Source organism: Alligator mississippiensis, chromosome 2 (assembly GCF_030867095.1).
Source record: "Alligator mississippiensis isolate rAllMis1 chromosome 2, rAllMis1, whole genome shotgun sequence".
Classification (NCBI taxonomy): Eukaryota; Metazoa; Chordata; order Crocodylia; family Alligatoridae; genus Alligator; species Alligator mississippiensis.
This window is the reverse complement of record NC_081825.1, coordinates 24,569,048-24,590,128: the sequence shown is the minus strand read 5'-3', so window position 1 is coordinate 24,590,128 and position 21,081 is coordinate 24,569,048. Positions and strand designations below refer to the sequence as shown.

The following is a 21,081-nucleotide window of genomic DNA, read 5'->3' as shown; positions in this document are numbered from 1 at the left end:
GTTTGGACATAGTACAACACAGAGCAATAAATATGACTAGGGGCTTGGGAAGCAAGACTTATGAGGAAAGGCGGAAAAAGCTAAGGTTATTTAGTCTGGAGAAGAGAAGACTGATGGGGAATTAGATCATGGTTGTGAAATACCTGAAAGGCAACTACAGAGAGGATGGATTTGTGCTTTTCTACATGACTGTAGGGGACAGGACTAGGAACAGTGACGTCAAACTTCAGCAGGGTAAATTTGGGTTGGAGATTAGAAAGAATTTCTGACTATGAGGGTGGTCAAGCATTGGAACAGGCTACCTAGAGAAACTGGAATCTCCATCCTTGGAAACTTTCAAGGGCTGGTGAGACAGATACCTGGCTAAGATGGTTTACTCAGGAAAGCTCCTGTCTTGAACAGGGGGTTGTACTAGATGACCTTGTGAGGTCCCTTCTACCCTGCTTTCCTCTGATCCGGCTTCTGTCACTGGCTGCATTTAGGTGTTAAACCCCAGCATCTTCTGGATACTGATAAGGTATTATGGCAGCAGAAGGACATGCTTTGAGAATGGTTTTAAACCAAATTAAACTCACTTTAACATATAATAGGAGATTTATACTGAAGTTTTAATGAGGAATAACCATTTATTTTAGAATTAACTTGATGAATTTTGTGTATAAAAAGCAGAGAAGTGAGATGCAGGCGACATCTTGTGGCCATTTGGAAAAATTCCAGGGAGAAATACTGGCAGAATTAAAGCCAACAAGAATACTTACCTTTATTTTAATGGGGATGGTATTTCACCAAGGTCTTTATTCCTATAAACTTCTTAGGGGTTAGATATATTGGGAACATCTATGCAAGACAATACTGCTTAGTGGTTACTGAGCATTCATTTAGTACTTGTATAATCGAATACTAAGTAAACACACAGTAACTAGTTACTGCGCAGTAGTGCTGGCAAATGCCTTTTAAGTGATGCTAATGCACAGCAGCCTAATAATACTGCACAGTAGCATATTAGCATTGTTGGTGCTGTGATGTGCTACTGAGCAGTATTATTAAGCTACTGTGCAGTCAGCATCTTGTGTAAACGCACCCACTTTGTATCTAACTTCTGCTTGTTTCTTTTAAGGACTGCAATCTAGAATTAGTTAGCTAATTTATTTGGGCTGGTTACACACATCACATAATTCAATGCTGACTAAATACTCCTGTAATATATTGTAGTAAATTTCCTTATGTAACTGATGGATTTGTGACATTGCATCTTTGCCAAGGCAGGTGCTATAAATATATCAACTATATTCTTAATTGCTATTGCTCCTGCTGTTTCCAACATTGTAATTGGACCATTCCAAACTTGTTTTTCAGCACATGCATAATTAGAAAATATTATAAATTAGGATCCATGCTGATAAGCAACTTTGGGGGTCTAAGTACCTTTGCAGACCTGGCCCTTTGTGCTTAAAATTATGAATGATGGCAATGACAAACAGCCTATACTTAGAGGTTACAAGTGTAAAGGTGAATCTACATTTTGTCAAAATTTTAAAAAGGATTTATAAAGGGGAAAATCTAGAAGTTTTATAGAGAGGGAAATCATAGAAATGTAGGGCTGCGTGGACTTTGGGAGGTCATTTAGAACCACCCCCAGCCTGAGGCAGGACCATGCATACCCAAAGCATCCTGTACAAATCCTAGTCTATCCTATTACTAAAACTACACAATTGACAATGTCACACAACTAGCCTACGATGGATAAGACAGGGGGAAAATGGCAGGCAGTGCTGCTGCAAGGGTTGTCAAAATACACTCAAGAGTTCCAAGGAAGAGGGCAACATCCCATACTATAGAGAAAGACAAAACCATACCCATGCAGGAGCACTGGCACACCTGAGTGAAACCCCCAGCTTTGGCTGCAGCCCTGACCTAGTTCTTTTGAGGAAGGTAAGCCCCAACCCCCTAACTGACATGTGTGGCAACAGGTGGAGAATTTTTTTTTCCTTACTCCATTTGGCAACCATCAAAATCCAGAAGCATGGGAAATACCCACAGAAGAACACAGGCATAGCTACGCCTGGATAAACCCTAACCGATGCTTCTCTGACCTCTGCTTGAAAACCTCCAATGTTGGAGATCTCAAAATTTCCCTAGGCAGTCTAACCCACTGCCTCATTGTTTTACCAGTGAAGTAGTCTTTGCTGATATCTAACCTAAACATACTATGTCGTAACTTCAAGCCATTGGTCTGCATCCCACTCTCTGAAGAAAGACAGAGAAGGTGTTCTCCCTTCTTTATGGTGGCCCTTCATATATGAGGACTGCTATCTTCTTTTTGGTGGTTCTTCACAGACAAAGATGTTAGGAAGGGAACTGCCCATGCTGGCTGCAGGCCTGCTGGTGACTAATCAGTCCAACTGCAGAGAGGCAAATCCTGCTGCAACAGTTAAATGTGTATGGCTGATTGCTGCTAGATGACGGTGTATCTTTCCTCCTGCTCTTCTTCTCCACAATGCTGGATCTGCATTGACATTCAAAGAAGGCTGTTGCCTTTTTGATTTGGAGCCACCAGGCATCAGGATCTGTAGCCTGTGTTTCCCATACTTTGTGGTAAATATCGCAGGCAGAAAAGGACCTCTTCAGAGTGTCCCTTAAGTGCTTGCGTGGGGCCCCCTGGTCATTTTTCCCTGTCATCAGTTCCCCGTACAGCATGGCCTTTGGTAGGCAGTTGTCATCCATCCGGACCATGTGGCTTACCCACCACAGCTGAGTCTGCAGGAGAATCACCTCAATACTGGTGGTTTTGGCTCTTCGTAGCACCTCCACATTGGTGACATAATCCTGCCAGCGGATCTTGAGAATGGTGCAAGGGCAGCACTGATGAAAGCGCTCGAGGAGGTGTACATAGTGGCAATATAAGACCCATGACTCAGCATCGTACACTAGGGTGGAGATAACAGCAATTCTGTACACCTTGACTTTGGTCTGTGCCTGTAGGCTATGACTATTCCAGACCCACTTTTAGAGTCTGCCAAAGGCACTGCTAGCTCTTGAGAGTCTGTTGTCTACCTCCTTGTCAATCGTGGCATCATATGAAATGACACTCTCCAGGTGGGGGAACTGCTTGACAGCATTTAGCTCATTTCCTTCAATGGTCATCTTTGGTGCCACACAAGCTTGGCATGGAATTGGCTGATGAAGAACGTTAGTCTTCCTCAGGCTGATGGTAAGTCAGAACAATTGTGCTGCAGGAGCAAAGCAAGCGGTCATGTGCTGCAGATCGTGTTGGGTGTGAGCAACCAGGGTACAATCATCTGGAAAAAGAAGTTCATGGGTGAGCTGTTGCGAAGTCTTTGTGTGCGCCTGTAGCCATCTGAGGTTGAAGAACTTTCTGTCTGCCTGAAAGCAGATGTAAACACCTTATTCACCTTCCCCAAGCTTGTCTGATGCTTGCTGTAGCATCATTTCGAAGAAAAACATGAACAAAGTAGGGGTGAGTACACAGCCTTGCTTAACTCCATTGGAGATCAGGAAGGGACCTGAAAGATTGCTGTTGTTCTTGATTTGTCCACACTGACTGTCATGGAGTTGCCTGACCAGGGTGAGGAACTTAGGTGGGCACCTGAGCTTCTCAAGAATCTTCCAGAGGCAATTTCAGCTTACAGTGTCAAACGCCTTAGTGAGGTTGATGAAAGTGATGTACAGCCCCTTGTTCTGGTCCCAGCACTCTTCCTGTATTTGTCTGAGCACAAATACCATATCTGTCATGTCTCTGTTTTCTCTGAAGCCACACTGGCTCTCCGGGAGGACCTCTTCTGCTATGGCAGGCACCAGCCTGTTGAAGAGGATTCTTGCTAGAATCTTCCTGGCGATGGACAGAAGGGTGATCCCTTGTTAGTTAGAACAGTCTGATTTGTCACCTTTATTCCTGTAGAGGTTGACGATTACAGCATCACTCAGATCTTGTGGAATTTTCCGCTTGCTCCCAGCAGGCTATAAATAGTTAATAGAGTTTGGAGTGTAGGGTGGGACCTTCCTATTTCAGGACTTCAGGTGGAATTTAATCAATTCCAGAATCATAGTTGCTTTTTATCTGGTGATAGCAGTGAAGGTTTTTTCCAGTGTAGGATGCTCATCTAGTTCCTTCTTAACAGTTAGTTGCTTGACTGACTGTTAAGTCTTAATGGCCACAAGTTGACTGCGAGTAGGTTCAGGCTAGACATCAAGAAGCTCTACTTCACAGTCAGGGCGGCTAGGATCTGGAGCCGACTTCCAAGGGAGGTGGTGCTCACTCCTACCTTGGGGGTCTTCAAAAGGAGGCTAATCACCTAGCTGGGGTCATCTGACCCCAGTACTCTTTCCTGCCCATGGCAGGAGGTCAGGCTTGATGATCTGCTCAGGTCCCTTCTGACCCTAACAACTTTGAAACTGTGAAAGTATGACTCGGTTGATGGAGACTCATATATTGTGTGTTCAGTGCTAGAGAGAGTTTGAAAGTGCTCAGTCTTTGTCAATGTGTAGGGTCTGGCCATTAGAGCTCTGCAGTGGGCTTGGGATCAGGAAGGTGGGGCCACAGACAGATTAAAGTGCTTTATAGACGCTTCTGGTGTCTCCATTCTCAGCACATAGTTGTATTCTTTCTGCAAGATCAGTCCACCGTTCGTTTTGGATGTCATGCAGTTTCCTCTCAAGGATGTTATGTGCCTGGCGGTAAGCCGCTTTTCTCTCTGGGCTAGTTGGCTATACTAGAAGGGCTTGATGAATGGTCCTCTTTTTTGTGAGCAGGACTTGAATGTCTCTGTCATTTTCATTAAACCAGTCTTGGTTTCTCTTAGTACTGAGCCCAGCAATCTCCTTGGTGGTTTCCAAGAACTCTGACTTGGTGTGTTCCAGAGCCCATTGGGTGAGGTGTCTGTACTATGGGCTTGGCTTTCAAGCTTTGGCTGAAGTGTTGTTTGAAATTTTTGTTGGCAAAATTGATTTTTCAGCTTGGAAACATCAAATTTCTTTGTGGAGGGGGGTGGGGTTGCCTCTGTGCTTGGGCTGAGGCTTGAAGTGGAAGGAGAACTTTGAGTGAACGAGTCTGTGGTCAGTATAGCAGTCAGCACTAGGTATGACTCCAGTGTGCAGGACATCCCTAAGATCACGCTGCCACACCAAGATCTATCAAGTGCCAATGTCTGGAGTGGGGATATATCCAAGTGGTTTAGTTTCAGAATATCCTTCTCCTACATGGATTGCTGAACCAGGGCTAAAGAGGTCCACCTACCCTAGTTATTTGGGTTGGGTCACTATTTGTTTGGAACCTCACCTTTGACCTTGCTGCCATGGCAGACCCTATCAGGAAAAAAATTCCAGACGGCATCACTCTCAGTATCATCAGGACAGACAAGCCTCTCCACCACGACCGGGTTGCAATCCAGGAAGTAACTTGGGCACACATAGGCTTATTATCCCTTCTTGATTTCCTCTTCTGCAAGCTGAACATGCCTATTTCCTTCAACATCTCTTTGTATAGCTGACCTTCTAAGCTCTTTAGCATTTTTGTTACCCACCTCTAGACCCTCTGTAACTTCTTCATGGCCTTTTTAAAATGTGGTCCCCAAACTGCACACAATACTCTAGATGAGGCTTAACCATCATTCTCTTCATCTTAGATTGCACTTTCCATCCCTATTCCTCAAAACCCTTTACACCAAAGATGGGCAGACTGAGCCACAGGCAGGGGAAGTTACAGAACAGGTCAGTAGCAGAGCTGCAAAGACAACTGTGGCCACAGTCCAATGATCTGTTTTTTAGCTATCTCCAAAGTATAACTGAAGTGTTAAATGCTTTTTGTATTTCCTGGTGGCTGACCAGCATGCCACTCAAAAAGGCTCAATTTTTAAAATAGTGCACACTGAGAATTATGTAAGTTTGCGAGAAGCAGTCTTTTGACTTGGCACATGCCAATTCTGTGCTCCACTAATGGGTATAGTTCTGTGTTCCGGTCACTATTATTCTTATACACCCACTTCCATTACCTCTTGACAAAAGCATGTGGTGGCATATTGTCATAAATAAGACTATCAGCTTTTCTGGTCAGAGACTCTATGATACCATGTACAGTGCCTACTAGGGCTGTGTGAAATTTTGCTGAGTATTTCATTTCAAAGGTGTTTTGATGCTTTTCAAGCTCAAAGCAGTGAAATCAAAATGAAACAAATAGCTTTGAAACAGCTTTGAAGTGAAATGAGGGCACTCAAAACATGCTGAAAGTTTCAACATGTTTTGAGTTTTGAAGCAGCCTGGTGGCGGGAGGCAGCAGAGCGCCAGGGCTGTGCTCCAAGTGGCTCCGCAGCCCCATGAAGCAGAGCGCAGTGGTGGGAGGCAGGCAGAGCCAGGGCTGAACTCTGATCGGCTCTGCCAGCCCCATGGAGCTCAGCCTGGTGGCGGGAGGTGGGCAGAGCTAGGGCTGCGCTCTGCCTCCCACTGCTGGGCTGAGCTCCACGAGGCTGCAGAGACGCTCAGAGCACAGCCCTGGCTCTCCCCTGCCTCCCACCACTGAGTCAGATGACAGGAAGTTGCAGATCCAGGGGCCCACACCCCTAGGAGGAGTCCAGCACAGCCCTGCAGCCCTCCCGGGGTGCAGGCCCCTGGATCTGCATGCCGGATGACAGGAGGCTGTTGCTGCTGCCTGGGGCCAGCGGCAGCATCAGTCTTCCATGGCGCTGGGTGTGGGTTGTTCCCACTGCCGGTTCCAGATGGCAGCAGCAGCCTCCTGTCATCTGGTGCACAGATCCAGGGGCCTGCACCACCCGGAGGAGTCCAGCGCAGCCCCACAGCCCTCCCGGGGATGCGAGTGGGATGACAGCAGGCTGCTGCTGCTGGCACTTGTCACAAGTTTTGCTTTGAACAGTTTGAAGTGCAGTTTATGAGAAACCTCTGTGCCTATCTCCTTGAAACTTGGCAGGCTTCATGCCCTCAGAAGGGGCTACCATCCCTACAATTTTCATCTGAATCAGGCAAGAAATGATAAAGTTCTAGCCATTTTCATGATTCCCCACTATAGCCTATAGGCAAAACATTGAAACAGCAAAACAGTTTCGATGAAACAAAACAAGACAGTACTTCAAAATGAAATGAAATGATGAAACGAAACACTGTCCCTTTGAAACAGTGAAATGGACGTCGAAACAAAACAATGGTGTTTCACACAGCCCTAGTGCCTACCACAACAAGGCTCTGGTCCTGTGCTAGGTCCTGTGCTGGGTGTTGCTGTAATACTTCCCCCCCACTTCCCCAGCTTTTCATATTGTAGCCATGATGATCCATGAATTATGCAAGAGGCAAGGATTTTTGGGGCAATATCTTTCATTGGACCAATTATGTAGTTGGAATAGTTACACAAGCTTTCAAATGCAAGGCATTCTTCATCAGGTCTTCATGACAACCTGATGCAATATTCATCAGGTCTTTATCAGGGCCCAATGAAGAACATGTTGCATTAGAAAGCCTGTCTAACTTTATTCCAACTTTATTCCAACCAATAAAAGGTATTACATCCAAAAAATCCTTGCCTCTTTTTAAGAGTAAGGGTAATCTGGGCAGGAAATGGTGGGAAATGACCCTAAACTAATCATTCAGCCAATCATTTATAGATCTTCTTTAGCATAATGACAGAGCCCAGTATCAAGGGCACTATCACAATACAGCAAGTCTGTTCTTAAAGAGATAGTAACTGTTGCTTTCCTTTAGGCCTGCTATTTTAAATGAATGGAAGTGCATTTAAATAAATAATAAAACCATTTATATTGAACCATTTATTGATACTCTGTTTTGAGTGGATAAGCTTTTGTAATTAACATTAATCTTTCAAAACAGAAATGTAACTGCCCTTAGAAGAAAAGTTCAAATACACAAGAGATGGATGTACAGTGATTTAGTACGTGAGCTTGACATGTTATGCATGCGGCTATGTACTTAACATAATATGCCTATGTATGCCCAAGTTACTGTAGCCGCATGATGTCTCTTAAGAATTCTCAAGAAAGGATAAATACAGCCTTGGAGAATGAATCAATCTTAAACAAAACACCAATACAAGGGATGGCTTAAAACAACATTGGCACCCACAGTACCCATGAGCTCTGAATGGAGGAAATGTGTTGCACAGAAGAGAGTTAGTCATTGCTGGCAGCAATGTCTGAGTCTGCCCCAGACAACTGTATACACTTACACAGATATAACCAAATAAGGTAGGAAGGATTGCAAGCCATTTCCTAACTATACCCAAAAGTTGGGAACGAACATAAGGTAAATGGCTAATGCTCTAGCTTTCTCTGCAGCTTTGCAAAGTAATTTTGAAACTTTACAAACAAATTTTCTCCCACAAAGAGCTCAATGGGAGCTAAGAATATGTTTATACCATGAACGGCGTGTCTCCACAGTGGCTGGGGGGCCATGCTGTGCTGGCGGTAGCTGGGGGGGGCATGGTGACGGCAGAAGCATGGTGGCGGTAAGCATGGAGTTCCCGCAAATGCTGCCGGCACTGCCAGTGGGGGGTAGGGGGGGTTGCGGGGTGGTGAGTGCTGACCAGGGGTGCGTGACCACCTGCAGGCACTACCAGCAAAGGTGGCGGTGGCCAGGGGCTATCGTTGACTGCCTGCAGACACCGTGGGCAGTGTCAGCGGTGGGGTGACGAGTGGTGACCGCCATTGTCAGCGGTGCCTTTTTGCAGGGGGTACATCACCACACTCAGGGGGTGCACATGCACCTGCTTGCACCCCTACACATCACCCCTGGTTTATACAATGATGTAAGGATAATGCCAAGCCTGGCCTGCTCACATGCCCCAAAACTGCAACCATCCACCCACACCCACTTGCACATGCCAAAACTAGTAATGTGCTGGGTAGGCTACTCAAGGTCATCTTCAGTGGACCCTCTTAAGCACATCGAGGTCTTGAGGATGACCACATAGGGATTCCTTTGAAGTGTCCTCATGGGTGTATTTTCCAGGTTTGGCATGTGGAAGAGGGAGTGGATGAAAGCCATGCTCAGGGGTGTTCTTGCTGGAACATGTTACTGCTGTGGTTTGAGATTGACAATGTTATTTCAGACAAAGTATAATGTGTAAGAGAATGGATATGAGACTTAGTAGAGTGATAGTCACTATGGCCGAATCCAGATGTGCAGGCTTGTGCATTTTCCTGGGGACAAACAGCAGCAGCACAATATGTGATGCTGCTCCTTGTCCCTGGAGAAAGCCTGTGTACGTGCTCTCTGGCACGCAGTACATTGCCCTGGATGGGGTACAGGAGGCTGTTGCCAGCACCTGGGCTGGCCCCGGCAGCCTTACCTAGGGTCCTGGGAGCCTCCTAGGGCTCCAGCAGTGGCAATCTGGCAGCAGCGAGCCTGCTGGCAGCCAGAGTGTGGCTCCAGCCAGCCAGGCTTCTGGTTTCAGGTGGTGTACACTGCCACTATTTGCAAGGCCCCATTTTTTGTGCTGTGGGCTTTTTTGACACCAGGATTTCCTGGTATCAAAAAATGCCCCTGTGGTGCAAATTAACAGTGCGGGGAATGCCTGCATATACAGCATGTGTGATGTACGGCACTATAGATGGGTCTGTGGTGCCACATACTGCATGCACGCACTCATCTGGATGTACCCTATGATGCCTACCTACTCAAGGCTTCAATTGTGGCTTACCACAAGCCCTGTAATGAGGAGTGCACTGTTGCCCTTGCCCAGAAGCAGATCTGAAGAAAGCAGAGAGTCTTTTCTATCTCAGAGAGTTTCTCTCAAGAGCCTCAGTTCCCACTTGCTGTGTGAAGGAAGTAACCTGTGCCAAATCTATGCCTGGCATAGGTTATTTCCACTGGCACTCCAGCCACACTGAGCAACTAATCAGATTGAGGGGTAGGGCTAATGTTTTGCCTGCCTCCTATTCACCAAAGAAAGAAGGTAGGATTAGCTAAGCTATGACTAATAGGACACTTGGCAACCTTGACATATCATAGAATCATAGAAAATTAAGGTTGGAAGGGATGGTCAGGAAGTCATCTAAATCAACCCCTGCTCAAAGCAGGACCATCGCCAACTAGATCATCCCAGCCAAGGCTTTGTCCAGCTGGGTCTTAAAAACCTCCAAGGATGGAGATTCCACCACCTCTCTGGAAAACTAGTGCTTTACTGCCCTCTAAAAGAGAGAAAGGTTTTCCTAGTATCTAACCTAAACTTGCCTTGCTGCAACTTGAGACATTTGCTCCTTGTTCTGTCACCTACCACCACTGAGAACAGCCTAGCTCCATCCTCTTTGGAAGCACCCTTCAGGTAGTTGTAAAAAGTGGAAGTTATACTGAAGGAAAGAAAAGATTTTAGGCTGGCAGGAAAAAAAAGGCATAGGAGCAACTGGATAACATTAACAAGAGAGGAAAAATAAGCTGAATAGCAAGGGAAAAAAAGTCCTACATGTCATAGCTTTTTAGTTGATAAATCCTAAAGTACATTGTAGAAGCCCTCACTTAGGACACTCGGCAAGACACTGATAATGTCACCCAAAGAGAAATTTTTCATTGACAGATGGGGCATTCTAAACCAGGGACTCTTTTTTATCTCTGATCGTTATGGTTCCACACTTCATGTGTGATTAGAAAATTGAAGAAAAATGAGTGACTTGCAGTACAACAATAGGACCATTGACAACTGCATGAAGAAACCTATGATATAGTATTTTGCTCATACAGAATAATCATCCATCTCGTGTCACATGCCACACACAACTAGGAGCCTGCACAGCTTGTGTATACTCATTACTATTAGTTGTGTCTGGATGTTATGAGCTTGCAGCATTAGGAGTTAACTTTTCAAGCACAGGGTATTTTGTGAAGCATTTCCTTTCTATGAAACATTCGATGGCATGTGAGAAAGAAAATCCTCTTGGTTTTGTTCAGTGGAATTTTCAGATCCAGAACTATTTTTTTCTTTCATCTTTACACCCTAGCGACAAATTTTGCTGCATCTGTTTTTCCCCTTCCTTGTATAGCAAAGCCATAATTTCCATAATATAAGCTGATGGAGCTAGCTATCACATTACCAAAATACCCACATGATTGGCATATTATTTTCACTGCCACATATACCTTACACTGAATGCATTCTTTTGGAAAATTGCTTCTCCAAACCCTTTACCCTAAGTGACCTGTGTCTCTAGCCTGGTGTTGCAGGAGGATTTCTCTTAGGGTAGTTGCTGTTCACAGGTAGTTTCTTTTAAAGTTGTCAACCTCTTCCAGACTTATGGACTAAGAGTAATTTTTAGGTTCCTTTAGTCTTGATGAGCATGTCCTTCCTTGCCTCATTCAGAGTGAACTGTCTGGAAATCAGCTTTCTTAAACAAAGATTAACCAGGAGTTTCTATTTTTTTTAAAGAAGGAACTTCTGAGCAGAGGTTTAAGGCCCAATGCAAAGAATGACAATATGTGGCTAGTTAGTCAAGTTATTAGTCACCGAAGTTAAATACTTACGGGAATATACAGTGGTTGCATTTTCTTGCGTTTGCTGGAATTGTTCTCTGTCAGTTCCAGGAGCATGAGATAGTGACCGAGTATCTGAATCTGGTGAATTCGTTCTGGCATCCATTTCTCCTTTCAGAATCAACCAACTGGTCTTTAGCTGAAGAGAACAAAGATCAGTATTAACATGTGTATTTATTTCTACAAATTCACCAACATGGGAATTTTCTCTGATACATTTTTATGTAGAGGGATATTCAGTATCAATCATTCACCCAGTCACAAGAGTGAAAGACACAGATTGCATTCATCATGGTAATCTTTGCTAGAAGTTTATTAATTAGATTTATATGCCACTCTCCCAAAAAAGTCTCAGGGCCACTCAGAATATAAACAAGATAAATCATAAAGGAGATAAATTATTATAATAAAATGGTAAGTGATAAAACAATTCCCTAAACAATACCCCCAAATTTCTAGCTACTAGAAATTTTTAATATCTTTGTGGGTGCATTTACACGAGATGTTTACTGTGGAGTTGACTAATTTACTCTGCAGTAAAATACCACCTTCTACTTGTGTGGTGCTACTAGGATGGAGTATCTGCCATAGGATAGTACTGCAATGCCTAGGAGCAATACATCTGGCACAAACTGTGCTGGAATTTATTCATTTGCATTAATTGCACATGTAGATGCACCCAGTGTGTTGGAGATAGGCTTCTTATTAATTGAAGTTGTTAATCGAATGCTCTCTCCATTTCAGATCATGGTCTTTTTCTTTCTTCTTTTTTTAATGATTCACATTATTCATCATAACTTTTATTTAACAAAAAGTATGTTAAATAAAACCAGAACATCCACTGGACCTGGAAGAATGAGTAAATGAGTGGACTCCTGATTGCTGTAATTCTTATATTTTGTCATAACAATGGAAGGGCTACGTATTTCTAAAACATCTGTTTAGGACTGAATGCATATTTGGCACTATAAAATGTCTAGCATGATCAATAATGATAACTTCATTAAAACATTTTAAAACAGTAGAAAAACACTAACAGACTATGTTGGATTTTTATGCATCATTTGTATGTTACCTTCTTATCTTGATCAAAACTTCCATTCTCCCCCTCAGATCTTCTTGCTGCTAAAAGAAAAAATATGTTGAAGGGTTAAAGTAGTTTCTCTTCACTGTCCTTTGTTTTTAGCATTTTGATTATGATCCTGTTTCAGGATTCTAAAAAGAACATTAAAATCCAACCCCCACCCCCACAGGAACATGGGTATGGTGCCAGATTTGTTTAAAGTAACTTTGAAATGATCAAAGTGATACAAATGCTCTGGGTAAGTTTAAAATCCACTCACAACAGAATTTTAACCTACCTTTTTAGGTTGGATGGCTGGATGCTACTTTTGTGCACTTGACTGGAAGAGGGGGAGTAAAGCACACAGTAACTTAGGGTCAAGTTGTGGGCCATCCTTATACCACTGCTCAGGGGGGGTAAAACACTTCTATTTTCCTCTGTGTTGCCATGTGGATGGTAATAAAAATGATCACTGGGGTATACAGCTAGATCTGCATATCTAGTCTGCACCACTCCCCCTGTTGGCAGGTAGAAAATGGGTAGTATCTTGGTTCTATCATCTGAATATGACAGACAAGAAAGGTGACCCAGTGGAAAGGAAGGATGGGGAGATGGGGAAGAGACATGTCCTCCTTTAAAGTTTTTCAGTAATTATTTCACCCCAGCAGTGGAAGAAGATTATGATATCAGAGAAAAAATCCTCCCCCAGGCTCCTTCTAAACTATGCTATGCTGCTTACAAATTGCAGCAGAAAACCTCTTGATCCAGGTCTTAATGATCAACATTATGGCATCGGAAAGAGAAAAGGTTTTACAGTAGTTACAGTTACCCAGCAGATTGTTTTCTGAGTCTATCGCTTTGCTAGAGAACGGTATGGTAAAGAACCTTTCCTGATACACCTTGCCACTACGTGGTATTACTTATTGCCACTACGTGGTATTTCTTATTCCTATTAGAACCTCAGTACCTTCTCCTCTCCTTCAATTTTCTGGCCACTTTTTGTCCTTTAGTTTCAGAGAGGCAAGAATCCAATTGCACACAACACTGATATATACGCATGAGATAACTTATCAAATCCTAAATCTTTTGCACTACTGCAAAACTCTATAGTTGTTTTCATATTAGCATGAAACTGGAGTAACACAGGAGTATCTTAAGCCCTCCTTATTCATGGGACTTTTCCCACTTCTGCTCTCCAGAATATTTAATCTCAACTCTATAGATCCAAAGTGCAGGTATATATAAAAATGGTATAATTTTAACACCAGAAGAAATGTCCAATATAACATGTGGGTGATACATTTGATTGGTACAACTGCATGGTTGGGATAAACTGAGACATGTTTTTAAGTATCACATTACCCTTCTTCAGGTCTCTCATGGCTACAATATCACTTCAATATTAACAATATAACGTGTCAAACTTGTATTTTTGAAACTTTGCCACCTGTAACAGCCAAATGGCTCCATTGTAGTGTTTTTTCCTTAGCTAAAATTTCTAGTCAGTAATTTTTAATCGTCCTAATGAAATGATGAATGAAACACTACGACCAGGACTAGAAATCAGTGTAGGAAATTTAGAGGTATGAGACTATAATCCAGGAGTGGATATTGGATATGTTTAAATTTTAATTCATGCTCATCCTGAAAAACCAATGCTTCTGAAAAAGTTTTAGTTTTCACAAATTGGCATTTTTTGTAAAAAGAATCAATCCACCTGGTCCTTGAAAACAATTGGATCATACACAGGCACAAAAAGGAAACCAGCCCACCAATTGTTAGCATCAACTTAGGGAAAGGACACTTGGAGGGGCTGAATGTGTTTAAGTCAAGCAGGGCCGGATGATCTTCCAAGGGTGCTGAAGGAATTGGCCGGTGACATAGCAGAGCCACTGGCATGGTTGTTTGAGCACTTGTGGTGCTCAGGTGAGGTCCCAGAGGGACTGGAAAAGGGCCAGTGTGGTCCCTATTTTCAAGAAGGGGAGGAAGGAGGATTGGGTAATTGTAGATTGGTTAGTCTCACCTCTATCCTTGGGAAAACCTTTGAAAAAATTATTCAGGATCACATCTGTGGGAGTTCAGTGGGAAAAACAATGCTGAAGGGCAACCAGTATGGAATCGTAGCAGGTAGACTGTGCCTGACTAACCACGTTCCTTTTTATGACCAGGTCACAAAATGCTTAGACGCAAGAATCGAGGTAGATGTCAACTACTTGGATTTTAAGACAGCCTTTGATACAGTATCTCATCTGATTGTCACAGATAAACTGAGCAGCTGTGATGTAGATGATTACACAGTCAGGTGGGTGGCAACTTGGCTTAGGGGTCACACTCAGAGAGTGATGGTGGATGGGTTAGTATCGACCTGGAAAGATGTAGGTAGTGGAGTCCCAGAGGGCTTGGTCCTTGGACCTCTGGTGTTTAATGTCTTCATCAGTGACTTGGATGAGGATGTGGAAAGCACTCTTTCTGAATTCTCAGATGATACCAAATTATGGGGTAAAGTTAACACACTAGAGGGTAGGGAATGAATCCAGGCAGATCTGGACTGGCTGGAAAAGTAGGCAGAACAGAATAGGATGCAGTTCAACAAGGACAAGTGCAAGGTGCTCCACCTAGGTTGAAGGAATCACCAGTGTGCTTAAGGCTGGGGGAGGACCTTCTCAGCAGCACAGCAGTGGAAAGGGACCTCAGAGTCATTGTTGACACCAAGATGAACATGAGTTGTCAATGTGACAAAGCAATCAGTAAAGCAGGTGCATGACAAACAGGTCCATGGAGGTGATACTTCCCCTTCATGCAGAATTGGTCAGGCTGCAGTTGGAGTACTGCATCCAGTTTTGGGTGTCACACTTCAAGAGGGATGTGGACAACCTTTAGAGGGCCACTCATATGGTTAGGGGCCTGCAGGCAAAGCCCTAGGAGGAGAGATTGAGGGCCCTGGATCTCTTCAGCCTTTGCAAGAGAAGGCTGAGAGGTGATCTTGTGGCCGCCTATAAATTCATTGGCGAGAGGGAGGGGGGAGCAGCATGCTCTGTTAACCAGGGCACCCCTTGGAGTAACTAGGAACAATGGCTACAAAATGATAGAGAGCAGATCTAGGTTAGACATCAAGAAGAACTTCTTTACAGTAAGGGTTGCCAGAATCTGGAATGGGCTTCCAAGCATGGTGGTGCTCTCCCCTACCTTGGGGGTCTTTAAGAGGAGACTGTACAATCATCTGGCTGGGGTCATCTAACCCCAGCACTCTTTCCCCAGGGCAGGGGGTTGGATGAGATGATCTGCAAAGGTCTCTTCTGACCCAAACACCTATGAATCTATGAAATTAGGGTCCAGAGAGACCATTTGAGTCCATACCATTTAAACATAGGCCTCAACTCTGTGGAGCTCCATTGTAGATTATATGGCTTCAGGGAGTCTAAACAAAGTCAGTAATGAGGTACATGACTTCAACATCCTGCCTTTTCAATAGTCCTAGATCTATAGATCTTTGGCACCCAAATCAAAGTGTCTTAACTTTCACAAATGTTGAGCATTAGTTTAAGTGGTATTAAGAAAACGCAGCTCTTCTGGTGGTTGTGAGGCACCCAGACTTGGGCATCTGAACTTTTTATCTGAATCAGTGGTAACACTGGTGAAGGTCAAGCACTTCCATAAAGTTTAGGGCCAGATTCTATTCCACCTATTATTAGGTAAAAGGATGTAGATGCCTAAGTACAATTCTATTTCATACTGCTTGAAGCCTTGAAAACTATTAATACACAAGGTGGGAGGGTCCTTTTCCTCTGTGTTCTTTTTTTGACTTAATATTAAGGGCCAAATCACGGAATATTAAAAGATTAGATGCAATATAGATGTTCAGGGTTGGATGAACAGGATGAGATAGGATTGTGCTTAGTCACCTAAGTCCTTTTGGCTAGGTACAGACAGTCAAAAAGACTAAGGCTGAATTGTCTCAATCTTTGCAGGTTAGTCTAATATGCATAGATAGAACAGGTAAGTTAGAGAACAGACATTCACTTTTGTTTCTGGAAATGCTTGTAGTAGCCCAGGCCAGAAGCCGGGGGGGTGCTAGAGCATGCCTCTCTGCTTGGCTGGAACAGACAGTTTGGGACAAACACTCACCCTGCAAGGGGGGGTGGGAGGGGCTGAGGAGATGCAAAGCATCCTGGGAAGCTGGGGGACTGTGAGTTAACTTGAATCTGGAAAGGATCTGGGACAGAAGTTCAATAAACCAATTTAACCTAAATCAGTTATGTTTGATACTATACCCATCCAGTTTTATCTTAAGCTTGTTTTGGTCATTTTGAGGCAGTTTATGCGCACTGAACTTCTGTTGTATTACAGATTTGAACTGGTTTCCCATCGCGTATACCTGTTTATGTATAATTTCTGTCCCTAGCCTCTATATGCCTAATACATGAAATAGAATCTTGACCTTACTGTTTTGCTACAGAAGCAGATGTTTAAAAAATATGAAGACAAAGAGGTAAAAGATAAATAAATACTCCCCTATTTCTAAGGCCCACTTCAGAACTTGACTTACAACCTGTGACTTTTCCACCACATTTTTATAGTTCTCTAGGGTTAAGCCTATAAGAGAAACATAGAAGCTCTAGCCATAGTGTATCTTGCTGAGCACTGCTGCAATTGAGAACTTCCAAAGCTAAATGTTTTGGAAGAGCTTCTTGCACACTTTGTTTTAAGGAACACTTTTGTGCTTGTTTGTTCAAACTTGGTTTCTCCAATGAAAGAATGTTCTCTGGCACTAATTCCTGTGTGTCCTAGTTCAGTCCCTTTAGCTCAAGAAGCTAAATCATCAATTGCTAATGTGCTCATTCTTTAGCAAAAAGATTTATACAACATTTGCTGGGAGATCCTTCAGAACAAAAGGTGGCTTCTATTAGTTTTTTACATTAGAATGGAAAGTTCACAGCTCTCTTGTATATATTTATATAAATTTGTATATATACTTATTTGGAAACAGAAGCAACTTCTATTTTCTTTGCTCCCTTTTAGAACTTTATTTATATATAAAACAAAGATTAAAATACACCTCCTGAGTGTGCTATACAGGGTGCATCTATATGTTCATAATGAATCATAATTATGGTGCATTAAGTTTACTGCCTGTGATAACAGGTACTAAATGCACTGTAATTGGTAGAGGTGCACCGATACATCTGTATCATATCAGCACTAATAAAAAGAAAGTTAACATTATCAGCAACTGGCTTTTTTTGGCTGATGTGGCAGATAATATAGCCGATAAATGCTGCATGCATGTGCGTAGCCACAGCATGCATGTAGCCAGCCCAGCAGCTTGGAGAGAAGTGTCTGGCTGGTAAGTCAGTTGGGAGGGAAAGGGTGGGAAAGGGTGTGTGTGTGGGGGGGCAGATCAAGGTCCCCCATGGTGAGGAAGGGTGTGGGGCTGGGGTAGGTGCAGGGACAAGTGCTGCCCAGCTGGGGTGGGGCATGGGATGAAGCCACAAGTGGCTTGTCTGGGAGGTGCAGGGGGCAGCTCCCACTGCTGCACACACCCCTGGGGGATGCACATGCCCCCCAGATCTGTGCACAGGGTGAGGGCAGGCTGCTGCTATGATCTGGGGCCAGGGGCAATGCCAGGCTCTTCCTGGTGGGGAGGTTGGGCCCAGGCTGTGCTTGGGGCAGGTGGTAGTGGTGGCGCTGGGAGGGGAAGTTATGGGGTGGTGTCACGGGGTGGTGTCCCTAAGGATGGCTGTGATCTCCTAAGGCCCTTCGATTGTGCCAATTTGGCCTGATGGGCACTCTCTTTTCTCTCCTGTCACGTCTTGATGTAAAACTAATGTAGGGAGGCTGCCTTCACATCTGGTCAGACTTCCCTGGGACCCCGTGGGTCCCCAGCCTTATGGGCTATATGCGTGGCTCCAACCGCCCCTTTACCACGCCCCAAACCTTGCAGATGGTATTGGTGTTGTCTCGCCTAGGCCTCATTATAATTTGGCCCCTTGTCCTCACTTGGCTCTCCACAGCCCTGCCTCTGCACCCCTCGGCGCTGGGCTCTCCGCAGCCCTTGTCATTGCGCCCCTTGGCACCAGGGTCTGTGCACCCCAAATGTCGTGCCCTCTCTGGTGCCAGGGTCCCCACGCTGCAGTGGGCCCCCAATGAGGCCTCCTCCTTCCCCAAATAGCCTCACCCAAACCAGCGGTGTTATAAAACAACAACCAAACATAAGTCTCTGGGATATAACATAACACAAGCTGCATAAGGTGTGCTCTGTCCCTTTATATTACTAGGAGCAGCACTTAGAGCACACAGAGAGCCTGAGCCTCTTCCCGTCACTCACTCTAGGAGGGCTCCTTCCCCCTTGGCCACCGGCAGAGAACTCCACTTCCTAGTCTCCGTCCTGGGGTTTATATATGCCCAGGGCCCTGCCCCTTCTGGCCAGCTGACCAGGTGCAGGTGCAAGTTAATTTCTTCATTAGCTGGTTACCATGGCAACCTGCAGCTGGGCTCCTGTCTGGCTCTTTGGGCTCTCCCCAGGCAGTTTCTGCTCTTCTAGGAGCAGGCACCTAAGTGCCCTGAGACAGGTGGGCTGCATCCCTAATTGGTGCACCCAATTATTTTATCAGTGCACCCCTAGTAATTGGTGCTACTGCACATTAGCGCAAATGAATGTTTTTTTAGTCACATTAATGCACATTAGACTCAATCTACCGTGCATTAGTATGGGCTTTGCCTGCTGCACAGATTTAGTCTACTTTGCTTGGTCATATATAATATCAGATTGAAAACTGGTCATAGAGTAGGAAAAAAACCCTCTCCATAGAGTCCTGGCAAACTGGTAGATATAAAATAAAGATGACATGCTCATGGGCCAGATTCTCAGCTTATGGAAATCTATATAGCTGTGTTGAACTCATCTTAGATATGCTGATTATTTCTCTGGACCTTTTACTTTACATTTAGTTAGTGATTCCCTTCAACCTCATGGAACAGTTGGGGCTATTTGCCATGTCAGTAGCACTTTGCTTTGTTTGACTGTTTGTTACCAATGATTTGTAGCTCTGAGGAAGAAAAGAAATTAAAGGCTTTGGACAGACTTTACCATTTACCATTATCCTAAAGCCAAGCTCTAAAATAAATGGATTCCATCTCATTATCATGGACATAACCTTGGCTTATGCATGTAGATATTGTGAACCGAAAACATCTATCAAAGTCCAACACCTAAAGCATATTAAAGCATTTCTGAGGCCTGCTTTGTTCTGAGGCTTAACCAGAACAGTCTCAGAGGTTATTTAAATGCCAGTGATTTAAACATGCTCAAGCAGTTACTTAATGTTGAACTTTTCTCTTGTGGTGGATATGGATATGCTGACTCACTCTTCTCAGCCTTAGTAGTATCCAGACAGAAGACTTGATTTGTTTATATTCCTTCTCATCATCACAAAATATGTCAGACTTGATAGAGGACATCATCCAGAATAGAATATACAACACTTTCCATATATAATATAAATGATGAAGAACTCAAAGATGAGGACAAAGCAAAAAACAAATAAACCTGCTCTTTTCTGTACAAGTTACTGAGGATCTTAACCCATGTACCCTAATTATCATTAAATATATAAAGATATAAGCTTTGATTCTTATCTTTTCTGATTGTGGGGTCTTTGCTGACTTGTCAGTGACATATATTTTGTATTTCTTAAATTTTCACCCTTATTTGAGCCTGTACCCTTCTGCTTATCAGTCAAAAACCAAATTATGGCTACTTCAACACCAGCACAATGGAAAGTAAAGATATGTGCAGCATTATTACCCCTTTGCACAACCAGGGAGACCATAGTCATAGCTTGTATGTAGCTTGCGTAACATAAGGACCTGGGAGATCCAGTTACTTCTGCCAGTAATGCTGTTGTTCCAGGAGAGGAATAGCTGATAGGGAGGTGGTAGCTCAGGGTCCTGCCCTCCCCAGTATCATGGCAGGTCCCTGTTCTCTTTTATTTAGGCTTTTATATTATGTTCATCACTATAGTTCCTACACGCTTTTCTGTAACACAGTATATAACAATGTATCATATGTGGTTAATTCTTTCATTTTTTTCTGTAGATAGGAGGATTGTGAGTGCAATGGGATGTTTTACACTGGTACACTGATTTTTTACATTACTTGTAGTGTCTGTTTCTCATTATAGAACTAGCCTTGAAGTTCCCCTTGACTTCTGAGTCAGAGGTAAGTAAAATGCAATGATCCTCTCCTGGGATATCAATTTTTCAAGCTCCTATTTGCAATATACCCTGGAAAGCTGGTACACTCATTCATTACAGGTCTCTACTTTGTTGTCTTTTGTAGCACTCCTTAAATGTTGTTTAACCAGTGTGGCAGAGAGAAAGGGCTCAGTAAGTACTGTAACAGTTGGGTAGGCGAATGTAGTGGAAAGACACAAGCTATATCAGGTGAAAATAAGAATCCTACATATTATTTTCTTCCAAAGGCAATGATAGGTGATAAGAATTTTTCTCTATGGAGATAT

At 43.6% G+C, this 21,081-nt stretch overlaps 1 protein-coding gene across 8 annotated transcripts in view; it reads right to left on the bottom strand.

Moving 5' to 3' along the window:
* The window catches only part of ABLIM2 (actin binding LIM protein family member 2), a 288,079-nt gene that overhangs the window by 36,623 nt on the left and 230,375 nt on the right, over positions 1-21,081 (bottom strand). For 7 of the 8 annotated variants that reach the window (XM_059721545.1, XM_019479283.2, XM_019479273.2 and 4 more), the window contains 2 exons: positions 12,575-12,624; positions 11,491-11,638 (listed from right to left, as the gene is read on the bottom strand). In XM_059721545.1, coding sequence (XP_059577528.1) covers positions 11,491-11,638; positions 12,575-12,624 — 198 coding nt within the window. The remainder of the gene's footprint in view (positions 1-11,490; positions 11,639-12,574; positions 12,625-21,081) is intronic. The other variant, XM_019479300.2, reaches the window with a different exon arrangement.